Here is a 14,089-nt window from a genome sequence, read left to right as displayed (position 1 = left end):
ATTCAGGAATACTAACTGCTATAGTTAACCTCATCTCAAGTGTGCCAGTCAGCTGTGACACAAATGCTTAGTGCTTCTTGAGCTAGCTGCATCTTAAATGTCTGTGTTCCCGATGCATGCATCAGAGAGTTAGGCATGCAAGAGATATTAACGGCTACTAGATTGTTAATTTCGGGGAACTGATATGTTTACCTTTACCATGCCGTGTATTTCTGACACGGAGTGGGGTGGTGTGGGCTTTCAGAATCAGATGTGGCAGCTCAGAGACGCTCTGACATCAACTGACAGCCTGCCTGCCTTGCTTGAGCTCCCCCTAGCCTTGGAGCAGGGTACTGCAGAGTCCACTCACACCACGATAGAGGAGGACGAGGAGGAGACAGACCAGAATTCAGGATTTGATAAGGACCTGCACAGGTTAGATGAACCCTGAGTGTGCACGCACAGACAGACAGACAAGACAGACAGAGACAGACAGACAGACAAGACAGACAGAGACAGAGACAGACAGACAGACAGACAGACAGACAGACAGACAGACAGACAGACAGACAGACAGACAGACAGACAGACAGACAGACAGACAGACAGACAGACAGACAGACAGACAGACAGACAGACAGACAGACAGACAGACAGACAGACAGACAGACAGATACGTTGATATGGGGCATTTATTGCAGTATTGCTCTACTGCTAAAAATAAGTCTCCCTCACCTTTCCCTTCAGACTTGACAGCTCTGACATCTAGGTAATGTACATGTATGTTATAGAGGTATCCAAAATGTCATGATGTAATTTGATATTTAGGTAAATATTCATAGCCAATACCAGAGCTGACCGTATCCACTTATCTCCATAGAAGGCTACAGGAGGCAGAGAAGAGGAATGGAGAGCTGGAGAAAGAGATGGAGAGTCTAAGGGTGGAGATCGGGGGCCTGAAGTCTTCCAAGGAGACAGGCAAGGGACCCAGCACTCATCCCTCCTCATCTCTTCTTAAAAAAAAGACCTGAATCATTGCCTGTTCTATCATCCTTCCTTGGGTTTCTGTTCCATCCATTTGACAGGTCATTTTGAACCTGTGGCCTCTCTCGTCAAGTTTAGTAAGATAAGGTCTGGATTGTGTTCATTAAGGCACACAACGGAAAAGGTTTTAAATCGCTTTGGACACATCCAACTAGTCCGTCCCTTTTACAGTAAGTGTTCTTACATTTGATGCCTAATGAACACAACCCTTGTATTGTGTACAGCATTAATTCATCCTATAGACATCTATTGGATATAGCATCTCTTCACAAGCAGCAGTGTCTAACATCAAGACAAATGTGAGATGGTAGGAATTCCAGACCATATGAGCTACATACTGTGAAAAAAGAGTGTTGCATAGCAGGAGCAGCATCTGCTTATGTTGGAACCTTTGGCCAGAACAAAACGATAAATATCCCCTCTAAAAATAGGTCTGGTATGCAGTCGTTGGCCCTCCCTGACGATAAATCAATATAGCATTATGAGCTTTATAAAGAAGCAGTGTTAGGGGGTCTCCCTCCTCTCAGAGGAAGGTTTCTAATGGATGGATGGCTGGTGGGGCAGGTGCTCAATGTGGAACCCCCCCCTCCACACACACACAAAAAGAGTTTACCTAATTCCACTCATAAAAAAATAGTTTTCTACTGCTCCTGTAGCCAAGTTCTCTAATATTTTTAACCCATCACATATTGTAGGCTAAGCAAGCTGGAACCACCACAGTAGCTCTGGAAAACTCTAGGCGTTTTCAGCCATTAGCTTCGCCCAAGACTACCTCATGTGAACTACAATCCCAACGCTGTCTAGAAATGTCAAATAATCATCACTTGCGATATGGCTTTCGAAACATATGGCCCTTATCTTTCATCAGCATGAAATAATCCTTCGAATAAAAAAGAGGTGTTCGAAGCATGCTAGATAGCTAATTAGCATGGGTGGTCGCCTTTTGTCTTCCGTAAGAAAGCGTTGTAACATGGAGATATGGCCTTGTGGGAACACTAACCCTATAAAGGTGTGTATCAATTTAACCTTTAGTTTTTTTATTATTATTTTTTCTCGATTACTTGAAAGATAAGGTCCTTCTGCTTCCAAAGCCGTACCGCAAGCGACGTGTGCTAATGTTCAGATTCAGCGATGGGGCTCTTAACAAAACTCCCCCTGTACAGAAGACGCCTTCGTCCAATGACTCTTATGTGTAATGTAATAGAACTGAGTGGCATGATCGGTGGGCTACATCTGATGTAGCCCACCACAGTAGTGTTTCTAGCAAAGATCCTTTAGTTTAAACTAACATGCTTTTGTCTGTGGTTCTAGCCCTTGATCATGACTGTCAGTTCCATTACATTACACATAAGAGTCATTTTTAGAAGGCGTCTTCTGTACGAGGGAGTTTTGTTAAGAGCCCCGACGCTCAATCTGAACATTAGCACACGTCGCTTGCAGTGCAGTTTTGGAAGCAGAAGGACCTTATCTTTCATATTAGCAAGAAATAAGGTTGAATTGATACACACCTTCATAGGGTTATGGTTTCCACACGGCCATATTTCCATGTTAGAGCCCTTGTTTATGGAAAACAGACGGAAGGCAGAGTGGACTACCTGTACTAATTGTAGCTCTGTGTCTCCGAACACCTGTGTGTAAATGGAAGACGGACACCACAAACGTCTTGTCACTGAAAAATACTGTCGGTTGAAACTAGGTTAAAACAGTGTACTGTGCAGTAAGTGTGTTTTGCATTTGTGAAATTGTGATGTGATATGAAAGTAAAGGGGTTTATGTTTCTAGAATCGTACCGCAATTGTGAATCAATTCACATTTAGAGATTTTGGCTGTTTTGGCTTCCAGAGCCAAATCGCCTTTAAACACAACATGTAAGGTCCTTCCAGAGCCAAATCGCCTTTAAACAGAACATGTAAGGGACTATAAGGAGTAACGTTAGGGTCCTTAGTCCATTATTGGGCTACATCTGCTGATCATCGCGAATGTAGGCAAAATGAATCAGCTTCCCTGTCCCTTACCATGAGACAACATATACGTACGTACTAGCAACTCCAAAGTAACCTACTACTGAAAATCACTGTGTGGGGGTGAATGGGGATAAGGTGAAAGAAGATGGTGGACAAGGACAAACGGAAGAAAGTGGAACATATTATGAATAAATATGGAGTGGGGGATTGCACAAGCCTTCTGGAAGATCTGGTGAAGGAGAAGATGGCAGATAAGGAGAAATGTGGAATATGTTTTGAGGGAATGTGGAATGGAGGATCGCACAGAACTTTTGGAAGAGCTAGAGAAGGAAAGTGAACGTGAAGAGAGTGAGGGGGAATTAATTGTGGTGGCAGGTGCAGTGATGACCGCCGAGAAGGAGCTGAGTGTAGAGGGAAGCGGTGTGGTGTGGAAGGTTGGCACCAAGTGCAAAATGAGGGATACGTGCTCCAGTAGCTCAGAGATGGAACCTGTGGTTATTTTGATGAGCTACTGACATTGACTTGGCTATAGCAAGCAGCCTGGCAAGACACATGTTAGCCAAACGACTTATCAGGGGCTAGAGTGGCTAACGTCACTTAGCTAACATTAGCTGGATAGCTAGCTAGTGACATCAAAAGTAAATGAAGATGTGGATACACAGCTGGGAAACCGTCATTTCTGGAGACATGTTGGAATGGCGTGTCGCGTTGAATAACAAAGGAGCTGATTAACTGACACTGCCATTCCAAAATGGCTGCTGTTGCTTCTGCATGAGGATGAAAAGGACAGTTTTCCGGTAAAAATAGCATTCATTCAAGTCCTTCTATCATCTCGGTGTAACAGTTGGGATAATGGGACAATTCGGAGTACAACGCATTTCTCATACCTGGATAGAGGTATGTTTTTCAAGCCATACATGGTTTCTGTATATACACAGTAATGCTGTCCAACCCTAGTACAGCTGTAAGCAAGTGGGTCAGATCTGCTGGCTAGCTATATTATAGGTTACTGTGCAGTGAAGTAAATCCATATGAAGTAGAAAAGTTCATATATAGCTCAGTGTGAGCAGTAAATCTCTGCTTTACCAGTACTAGCTAATGCTACTGCACAGCCTTTGTTACCAAATGCGAAGCTGTCTCCAAAACTGTCTCTACAGTAATAAACCTAAGTGATCAAAGCGAGTGTGTGCCTGCTAGCCAATGTGATACAAAATCCTGCAAAGTAAAATCAAAACGTGCAAACTACAGTTCAAATAATGTTGTAAGTATAAAACATAATTGTTTTAATTAGATAGCTAGCTTGCTTTCAAATATGATAACTTGGGTGTATATAGCTAGTGAAATTAGTTCATCCCTCAATTTGCACTTCTGTGTTTAGCAGAGTAACATTCTGTGCTATCTAACAGACACCAAATGTGAGAACTAATATTGTAGTTGCCTATATGGTATTTTGTCTTAGGCTACCCATCCAAGCCCCCCTCTGCTCTGCATGGCCACAGAAGTGAAACCATGGTCAAACAGACGCCCATGCAAAATCTTTTCAGCCTCCTGATGGGGAAGAGGCGCTGTCGTGTCCTCTTCACAACTGTATGGGTGTGTGTGGACCATGTTAATTCCTTAGTGATGTGTACACTAGTGAACTTCAAGCTGCATACCACCAACTGCTGGCTTGCCTCTGAAGCTAAGCAGGGTTGGTCCTGATCGGTTCCTGGATGGAAGACCAGATGTTGCTGGAAGTGGTGTTGGAGGGCCAGAATGAGGCACTCTTTCCTCTGGTAAAAAAAAATATAGATATCCCAATGCCACAGGGCAGTGATTGGAGATGTTGCCCTGTGTAGGGTGCTGTCTTTCAGATGGGATGTTAAACGGGTGTCCCTACTCTCTGTGGTCACTGAAGATTCCATGGCACTTATCGTAAGAGTAAGTGCGTTAACCCCAGTATCCTGGCTAAATTCCCAATCTGACCCTGAAACCATCATAGCCACCTTTCTATCCCCAGCTTCCAATTTGCTCATTCATCCCCCTTCCTCTCCCCTGTAACTATTCCCTAGGTTGTTGCTGTAAATAAGAATGTATTCTCAGTCAATTTACTTGCTAAAACAAGGGCTAAATAAAATTAAACTCTCGACCCGCTCCACTACAGCCCTGTGAATGGGGGCGTGCTCGCCCCTCTGTTTCCTGAAGTCCATGATCAGCGTCTTTGTCTTGCTGACGTTGAGGGAGAGGTTGTTGTCCTGGCACCACATTGCCAGGTCTCTAACCTCCTCCATATAGGCAGCCTCATCATCGTCGGTGATTGTTCTACCACCTTCGTGTCGTCAGCCAACTTGATGATGGTGTTGGAGTCATACGCGGCCACTCAATCGTGGTTAAACAGGGAATACAAGAGAGTTCTAAGCACACAACCTTGAGGGCCCCCCCGTATTGATGGTCAGCATGGTGGGGGTGTTGTTGCCTACTCTCACCCCCTGGGGGCAGAATGCCCATCAGGATTTCCAGGATCCAATTGCAGAGGGAGGTGTTCAGTCACATGGTCCTGGTCCTGAGCTTGGTGATGAGCTTAGAGGGGACTATGGTGTTTAATGCTGAGCTGTACTCAATGAACAGCATTCTTACATAGATATTCCTTTTGTCCAGGTGGGTGAGGGCAGTGTGGAGTGCAATAGAGATTCAGACATGCAAACTAGTCACCTTTCGGCGAAATTCTCCGTTTTGAATCCAAAATAGATGACCTACGTGATTCGTGTAGATCTGATCACTACTGGCAGTAAGCAAACGAGTGATACGCAATTGGAGCAATACTGGATGTATCTAAGGCTCAGCCAATCAATCACATAACATCAGAATGCAGCATGTGATGGAAGAGAGAAGAGACAGCCAATTTGCTAGTTACAGCATCAGAGCGCACTCTGGAAAGACCGCAGAGAGTGGAAAGGCAGTTTGCCAGTTACAGCAACGTGTCACCTGAACAATAACGAAGAGGTAGGTGAGAAGCCTGACCATGGAGACAGCAGTGAGAAGGTGATGAAGCGTACTTCATGAGCTGTAATCAAAAAACAACTGGCATTTGGAAAGTTTGAGGTGAGGGAGAAAGTGTGATGGAACATGTATTGTTAGCATTGTTAAGTATCTTGCTAGCTGGATCAAAATTTCCATTAGCGAGCCAGAGAAATATTGAGCAACGTTAGCCAACATAACTGATCAAATAATTGAGTTTATGGTGTGAAAATTAGCTGGCTAATAAAGTAGCTAGCTAACGTTACAACATCAGATGAGCTAACGTTAACATTAGTAACTTACAGTGCCTTGCAAAAGTATTCATCCCCCTTGGGGTTTTTCCTATTTTGTTGCATTACAACCTGTAATTTGAATTGATTTATTTTTTGAATTTCATGTAATGGACTTACACAAAATAGTCGAAATTGGTGAAGTGAAAGGAAAGAAATTATTTGTTTCAATAAATAGAAATAAAATAAAAAACGGAAAAGTGGTGCGTGCATATGTATTCACCCCCTTTGCTATGAAGCCCCTAAATAAGATCTTGTACAACCAATTACCTTCAGAAGTCACATAATTAGTTAAATAAAGTCCACCTCTGTGCAATCTAAGTGTCACATGATCTGTCACATGATCTCAGTATATATACAAGTGTTCTGAAAGGCCCCAGAGTCTGCAACACCACTAAACAAGGGGCAGCACCAAGCAAGCGGCACCATGAAGACCAAGGAGCTCTCCAAACAGGTCAGGGACAAAGTTGTGGAGAAAACTTTGAACATCCCACAGAGCACCATTTAAATCCATTATTAAAGAATGGAAAGAATATGGCACCACAACAAATGTGCCAAGTGAGGGCCGCCCACCGAAACTCACAGACCAGGCAAGGAGGGCATTAATCAGAGAGGCAAGAAAGAGACCAAAGATAACGTTGAAAGAGCTGCAAAGCTCCATAGCAGAGATTGGAGTATCTAGGTCCACTTTAAGCCATACACTCCACAGAGCTGGGCTTTACGGAAGAGTGGCCAGAAAAAAGCCATTGCTTAAAGAAAAAAATAAGTAAACACATTTGGTGTTTGCAAAAAGGAATGTGGGAGACTCCTCAAACATATGGAAAAATGTATTCTGGTCAGATGAAACTAAAATTGAGCTTTTTGGCCATCAAGGAAAACGCTATGTCTGGTGCAAACCCAACACCTGAGAATATTATTCCCACAGTGAAGCATGGTGGTGGCAGCATCATGCTGTGGGGATGTTTTTCATCGGCAGGGACTGGGAAAATGGTCAGAATTGAAGGAATGATGGATGGTGCTAATTACAGGGAAATTCTTGAGGGAAACCTGTTTCAGTCTTCCAGAGATTTGAGACTGGGACGGAAGTTCACCTTCCAGCAGGACAATGATCCTAAGCATACTGCTAAAGCAACACTCGAGTGGTTTAAGGGGAAACATTCAAATGTCTTGGAATGGCCTAGTCAAAGCACAAACCTCAATCCAATTGAGAATCTGTGGTATGACTTAAAGATTGCTGTACACCAGCAGAACCCATCCAACTTGAAGGAGCTGGAGCAGTTTTGCCTTGAAGAATGGGCAAAAATCCCAGTGGCTAGATGTGCCAAGCTTATAGAGACATACCCCAAGAGACTTGCAGCTGTAAATGCTGCAAAAGTTGGCTCTACAAAGTATTGACTTTGGGGGGGTGAATAGTTATGCATGCTCGTTTTCAGTTTTTATGTCTTATTTCTTGCTTGTTTCACAATAAAACATATTTTGAATCGTCAAAGGGGTAGGCATGTTGTGTAAATCAAATGATACAAACCCCCTAAAAAATCTAATTTAATTCCAGGTTGTAAGGCAACAAAATAGGAAAAATGCCAAGGGGGGTGAATACTTTTTGCAAGCCACTGACTCCTTGCTGTTCCTCAAGTTATAACGTGTTTGTTGCATACTGGACCCTGGCAATCTGTATGAAATGTTAAATAGTTAGCTAGCTAACGAACTAACACATATCTTAGAAATAATGGTTTCCCTCTACAGTATGTTGTTAATTTTCTGAATGAGAGAATTAGATGAAAATGAGGTGTTGCTTGATAAACAAGTGGATTCAGGGATCAGTGTAGTTGGAGCTGGGCCTGACTTAACCTGGATGCCACTATAGAGGTGAAAGGAACACCACACAGTTTCCCTCGTTCTCACTTTGTCAATACATTGGATAAAAAGGGGTATGCAAGGTGTACTCTCTGCCTGAAAGAGATCAATTATGCCAACAAAGGGTATCATGCTCTGCTTGCACATTGTAGAACAGATGTCCACAGGCAGAAAGTGTACAATGTAATCATGTGCTGTGTAGCCCAAAGATATTGCTTTTGTTGTGTTGAACTTGACAGTAGCACTTGTGTGTGAATGATGGGGGATTATTACATTTTTTACTCAGTTAACGTTTTTTTGCCCACATGCAGCCCTGTGCCTCGATGTCTACTATAGTGGCCACTATAATAGAGCAAAAATAGAAATCCTGTTTGTTTCATTCTATTTCTACTTTAAGATGTTTTTTTCCCAAGTGCAATATTTAGATGTGTGTGTGGTCACAAGCGTTCTATTATAAAGGCTGTCATTGCTAACTGCAATATTAGTGTATTGTTTTTTCTCAAGACTTGAGTCTCATTTGCAGTAAAGTCTCGGCAAAAAATAACATTGGATTGCTTTCTTTAAAAATGTTTAGCTGTGAGTTAGGTTCACATTAACCACCTTTTATTTTACGCACAGAGACCGATCATGTAGATCATATTCTTTGTTGTTTAATTAGTTAAAACCTGCATTTCCCCCTAGCAGGGATTTTTTGCATTTTTCAGTGCAAAAAAAACGTGTCACCTTTTTGGGCCCTCACCAGTTTGCATCCCTGGAGATTGCGTCAGCTGTGGATGTGCTGGGACGGTATGCAAATTGGAGTGGGTCTGGGATGATGGTGTTGGTGTGAGCCATGACCAGCCTTTCAAAGCATTAATTGGCTATAGATGTGAGTGCTACGGAACACTGGTGTTATTGTTCGGAGAATACAAGCTAACTAGTTATTTTGCACTCCATACATATCAACAATGTAATACAGTATCTGGATGAATTTGATAATACTAAGTAAATAATAAGAAACATACAGTAGAGTTACATGATACACTACATTACCAAAAGTATGTGGACACCCGCTCGTCGAACATCTCATTCCAAAATCATGGGCATTAATATGGAGTTGGTCCCCCTTTTGCTGCTATAACAGCCTCCACTCTTCTGGAAAGGCTTTCCACTAAATGTTGGAACGGTGCTGCAGGGACTTGATTCCATTCAGCCACAACAGCATTAGTGAGGTCGGGCCCTGATATTGGATGGCTAGGCCTGGATCGCAGTCGGCGTTCCAATTCACCCCAAAGGTGTTCGATGGGGTTGAGGTCAGGGCTTTGTGCAGGCCAGTCAAGTTCTTTCCACAACAATCTCCACAAACCATTTCTGTATGGACCTCGCTTTGTGCACGGGGCATTGTCATGCTGAAACAGCAAAGGGCCTTCCCCAGACTGTTGCCACAAAGTTGGAAGGACAGAATCGTCTAGAATGTCATTGTATGGTGCAGCTTTAAGTTTTCCCTTCACTGGAACTAAGGGGCCTAGCCCGAACCATGAAAAACAGCCCAAGACCATTATTCCTCCTCCACCAAACTTTGCAGTTGGCACTATGCATTGGGGCAGGTAGCGTTCTCCTGGCATCCGCCAAACGCAGATTCGTCCGTCGGACTGCCAGGTGGTGAAGCGTGATTCATCACTCCAGAGAACGCATTTCCACTGCTCCAGAATCCAATGGTGGCAAGCTTTACACCACTCCAGCCTACGCTTGGTATTGCATATTGTGATCTTAGGCTTGTGTGCTGCTCGGCCATTGAAACCCATTTCATGAAGCTCCTGATGAAAACTTCCAGAGGCAGTTTGGAACTCGGTAGTGAGTGCTGCAACCGAGGACAGGAGATTTTTATGCACAACGCGCTTCAGCACTCGGCTGTCCCGTTCTGTGAGCTTGTGTGAACTACCACTTCACACAAGCTCACAGACCGGGACAGCCGAGTGCTGAAGCGCGTTGCGCATAAAAATCTCCTGTCCTCGGTTGCAGCACTCACTACCGAGTTCCAAACTGCCTCTGGAAGTTGCTCCTAGACGTTTCCACATCACAATAACAGCACTTACATCCCGATCAATCAATATTTATAAGGAGCCATGCGTCGGTGTTCGGAGGGTGAAACTAAACCAGCATTTCCGCACTAGGAATTAAATCAAAAAGAGTGACGGCAACTTCCTCTGGAGGGGCCCTTTAAGGTTTTCAAGAAATAAGTACTGTACCTTTTTAAGGTTTTCAAGAAACACTGGCAATGCCTCTCACCCTTTCCAATCCCTTCATTTTCATCACTCTCTCTCTCTCTCGCACACACACTTTCACACACCGATTCACTCACGCAATCAATCACTCCTGCTGAAATTGTTGTTGTTGTGTCTTTTTCACATGGATGGCACAAGTCAGCTGGCTCATCAGCCGTGCTCCCACCCAAAACAGTCGCCTGCAACAGTGGCGCCACATAGTCCTTTGCCACGTCAAGTAGGCAAACGTCGTGGAACATTGCAGATAGAAATGTCATGAATAGAGCTGACACAATAGAGATAATTCCCAATTCTGGGTGACAGACAACCATATCTGTTCTATAACGTTCCTGAAACGTTTCACCATCCTGAACAGGCCCCTGCTGTCTTGGGCTGTTCTAATATACCTCTCTCTTCTCCAATCACAGAACTGCGTGTCTGCCCGTCGTCTCTTTCTCTGCCTGCCCACTGTCTGGACAATGTAAGCCTTACTCACGCTCTCTCTCTCTCTCTCTCTCTCTCTCTCACACACTCTTTCTCTCTCTCTCCCTCTGAGATTATCAAAGGCTTTCTGAGGGCATACAAAACACATGTTTGGCTGTCTGCTCTGTCAGTTTGGAAACGTCTTGTTTTATCAAGTAATATTAGTCTTGCTTGGGGTATATACAGAGAATGTGTGTACATTTTAATGAGGATATAGAGGTAATGTAAAGAGAAGAAAACAAGCTCTTTCCTCCCTCACAATCGACACCAACCCCTATTTATGCTCCTGCAATGTATCCCACTTTATTTGCATAGTTCTCTATAGATGGTTCATACAATTTTGCTGGTCTGTACCCCTTGATGGTGTTAGGGGTAGGGTGAGATTGGATAAATGTGGCCTGTAAATCATCTGTAGGGTACTATCGAAATAAAATGTTACAAATGCAGTCTTTTTTGCACGCGTCACAGCATAGCATGCCACACTCGCCTGGGTCAAAATTGCCTGGGGAAAAATATTTTGCTGCATTCAATTGAATTTACCAATGCCACGTGTCTTCATCATCCCCAGGGAAATAAAAATATATTTTGTGTCTGCCTTTCTTTCACGGATTTTGTCCCAGGCGAGTGCGGCATGCTGTGCTGTGCTGTGCTGTGACTCGCACACACAAAAAGACTGCATCTGTCCCCTGGCCTGCAATCCTGTTCAGTGGCTGACTGTGAGTGTGTTTCAGGGGAAAAGATCACCCCCTGCCTGTCACTACCCGCTGGTGATCCCTCTCCACCGCCACCTGCTGCTGTTCCACAGGGTAGGAGATTTACTTTTACATGGGGACTAGAAACAATGCTTTCATCCTAAATTATACCCTATTCCCTATTTAGTGCGCTACTTTTGACCAGGGCCCCATAGGGGTCTGGTCAAACGTAGTGCACTGTATAGGAAATAGGGTGCCATTTGGGACACACAGTGGTTCAAATCTTTCGAGTGATATATGCTTGATGAAGAAATTACTTATTTTCTCTTGTTTCCTCTTCATGTTCTCTATCCCTCCCTTACTGACTGCATCTTTCCTTCTCTGCGCTCACTTGCACTCTCTCCCCATCCCTACCACAATGTCTCAACCTTTCTCTCTCCCTCTCTTCTCAACTCTCCCTCATGTTTCTCCCCTTGTATGCCCCCCCTCCCTCCCTCCCTCCCTCTACTTTCCCTCTCTCGCCTCCTCTCTCTTCATCTCATCCTCTCTCTCAGGTGCGCTGGCCACAGGAGAGGACTGAGTCCTACCTGTTGGTGTGTGCGGAGGGGGGAGAGCCCCAAGCCTGGGACAGACACTGCTGTGCTGAAATTTCCTGAACCCCCCACCCCCACTATAGTGGGGAATGACAGACTTCTCTATTCCACCGAGGAGTCCTATTACAGTATCTTGGAATGAGAGAGTTTTGAGTATGATGGGTGGGTGGGTGCTAAAGACAATGCTACTCATGGCACTGAGCAGAGTACTGGGGCATAAATAAACAGAGCAATGGGGACAGCAGAACTGGAAACTTGCAGGCAGTTGGACAGACATGGGAAAGCTAATGACTGTCACTAGAAGGAATCAAATGAAGGACATCTCCTGAATTACCAATCGGACAGAGGTAAAAGCGAACACTGAAACAAAGAAGACGTCATAGAAAAAAGACATTGATGGTTTGAGTGACAGCCAGAGGGGCCAATCAGCCCCCTCCATAAGCCAACACTCTCCAGCCCACCTGGACATTGATGCATTTTGCCCAATATTAGTGGCATGACTTATTAACAGCACCATCTAATGGTTATTGACTGTTTGTGTTCTCCTTTGTACTTTGTATCTATGCATCTAAGAGTGGATTGTGTTGAGTCTGAGAGATATTTGTTGCACAAGACTAGAGGCTCTGATTTAAAGGCATTTTAGATAAGCCTGTTTGGAGTACATAAATCACAGCTACAGTACAATATTGAGCGAACGCTGACTGAAGGTTAAGGATAGAGTAACCTTGTCCCCGGGCTATTGGGAACAGCGCATATAAGCCTGGGATATCAACGAGACTTAAACATCGCGAGACTTCCGGGAATGCTTGCGAAACAGACCAAACAGACCAGGCCGGGGGTTGGGGTTTGAGAAGAAAATGATTCCTTAGTTGTTCATTTTCTCGAAATCTAAAGGCACAACCTAGATTCGAGCCAATGTCTTAAGTAGTTGAACATGTTACTAATCCAACCTTGTGAAGTTGACAACTTATATTGAAGGAGTGGCTTTGATTTGACAGCCTGCACATGCAGTTCGGCCCGAGATGACCGTTAGACCTGGGCTGCGGTACAAACACTTAAAAGACACACCCTCGTCCACTTACCCTCGCCTTAAGCCCTTGGGGGAATCCCCGTCGCCATCTTGGAGAGTGGTCCAAATGATTAGCCAAGCAAGGGAAGTTTGCAACGTAACCCCCTCAGCCATTGTTTTTAGTCAGCTTTGCGAGTGTATGTTCACTCCAGGGCCTGAAACTCCCCATAATTAAATTTGTGACGATTATACATCTGTTAAGAAAAGTCTGCAAAAACTTAAAAACAACATCAATGGAAAAGTCAACATACAAGTGTAAGTAAAAATGAATGCAAATAAGTTAGAAATGGTGCTACTAATGCACATGACGGCACAAACACGTCTCGTAAAAAGTAAATATGTTTTTGTTTGGTTATCTTTTGGAAATTGTAGAAATAAAACATTTTCCTTCAGAAGTTGCAGCTAGGCAGGTTAACGTTAGTTAGGTAATTCATATGCTAGCTATTATACAGTAGGCGTATATTAATAATTATATTTTTAATATACACTACCGTTCAAAAGTTTGGGGTCACTTAGAAATGTCCTTGTTTTTGAAAGAAAAGCTCTTTTTTTTGTCCATTAAAATAACATCAAATTGATCAGAAATACAATGTAGACATTGTTAATGTTGTAAATGACTAATGTTGCTGGAAACTACAGATTTTTTATGGAATATCTACATAGGCGTACAGAGGCCCATTATCAGCAACCATCACTCCTGTGTTCCAATGGCACATTGTGTTAGCTAATCCAAGTTTATCATTTTAAATGTCTAATTGATCATTAGAAAACCCTTTTACAATTATGTTAGTACAGCTGAAAACTGTTCTGATTAAAGAAGCAATAAAACTGGCCTTCTTTAGACTAGTTGAGTATCTGGAGCATCAGAATTTGTGGGTTTG

General features: G+C 43.5%; 1 protein-coding gene across 2 annotated transcripts in view; it reads left to right on the top strand.

The window, feature by feature from the left end:
- The window catches only part of LOC106567543 (myotonin-protein kinase), a 42,849-nt gene extending 30,063 nt beyond the window's left edge, over positions 1-12,786 (top strand). Inside the window, exons 11-15 of one of the 2 annotated variants that reach the window (XM_014136968.2) lie at positions 245-414; positions 860-957; positions 10,800-10,852; positions 11,475-11,660; positions 12,101-12,786. In XM_014136968.2, the coding sequence (XP_013992443.2) occupies positions 245-414; positions 860-957; positions 10,800-10,852; positions 11,475-11,660; positions 12,101-12,202 (609 nt within the window). In that variant the 3' untranslated portion in view covers positions 12,203-12,786. The remainder of the gene's footprint in view (positions 1-244; positions 415-859; positions 958-10,799; positions 10,853-11,474; positions 11,661-12,100) is intronic. The other variant, XM_045693445.1, reaches the window with a different exon arrangement.
- Positions 12,787-14,089: the final 1,303 nt, after the last annotated feature.

The sequence above is a fragment of the Salmo salar genome, chromosome ssa13 (genome assembly GCF_905237065.1).
Source record: "Salmo salar chromosome ssa13, Ssal_v3.1, whole genome shotgun sequence".
Taxonomy (NCBI): Eukaryota; Metazoa; Chordata; class Actinopteri; order Salmoniformes; family Salmonidae; genus Salmo; species Salmo salar.
Note: the sequence above shows the minus strand (reverse complement) of the source record. Positions and strands in the feature narration are given on the sequence as shown.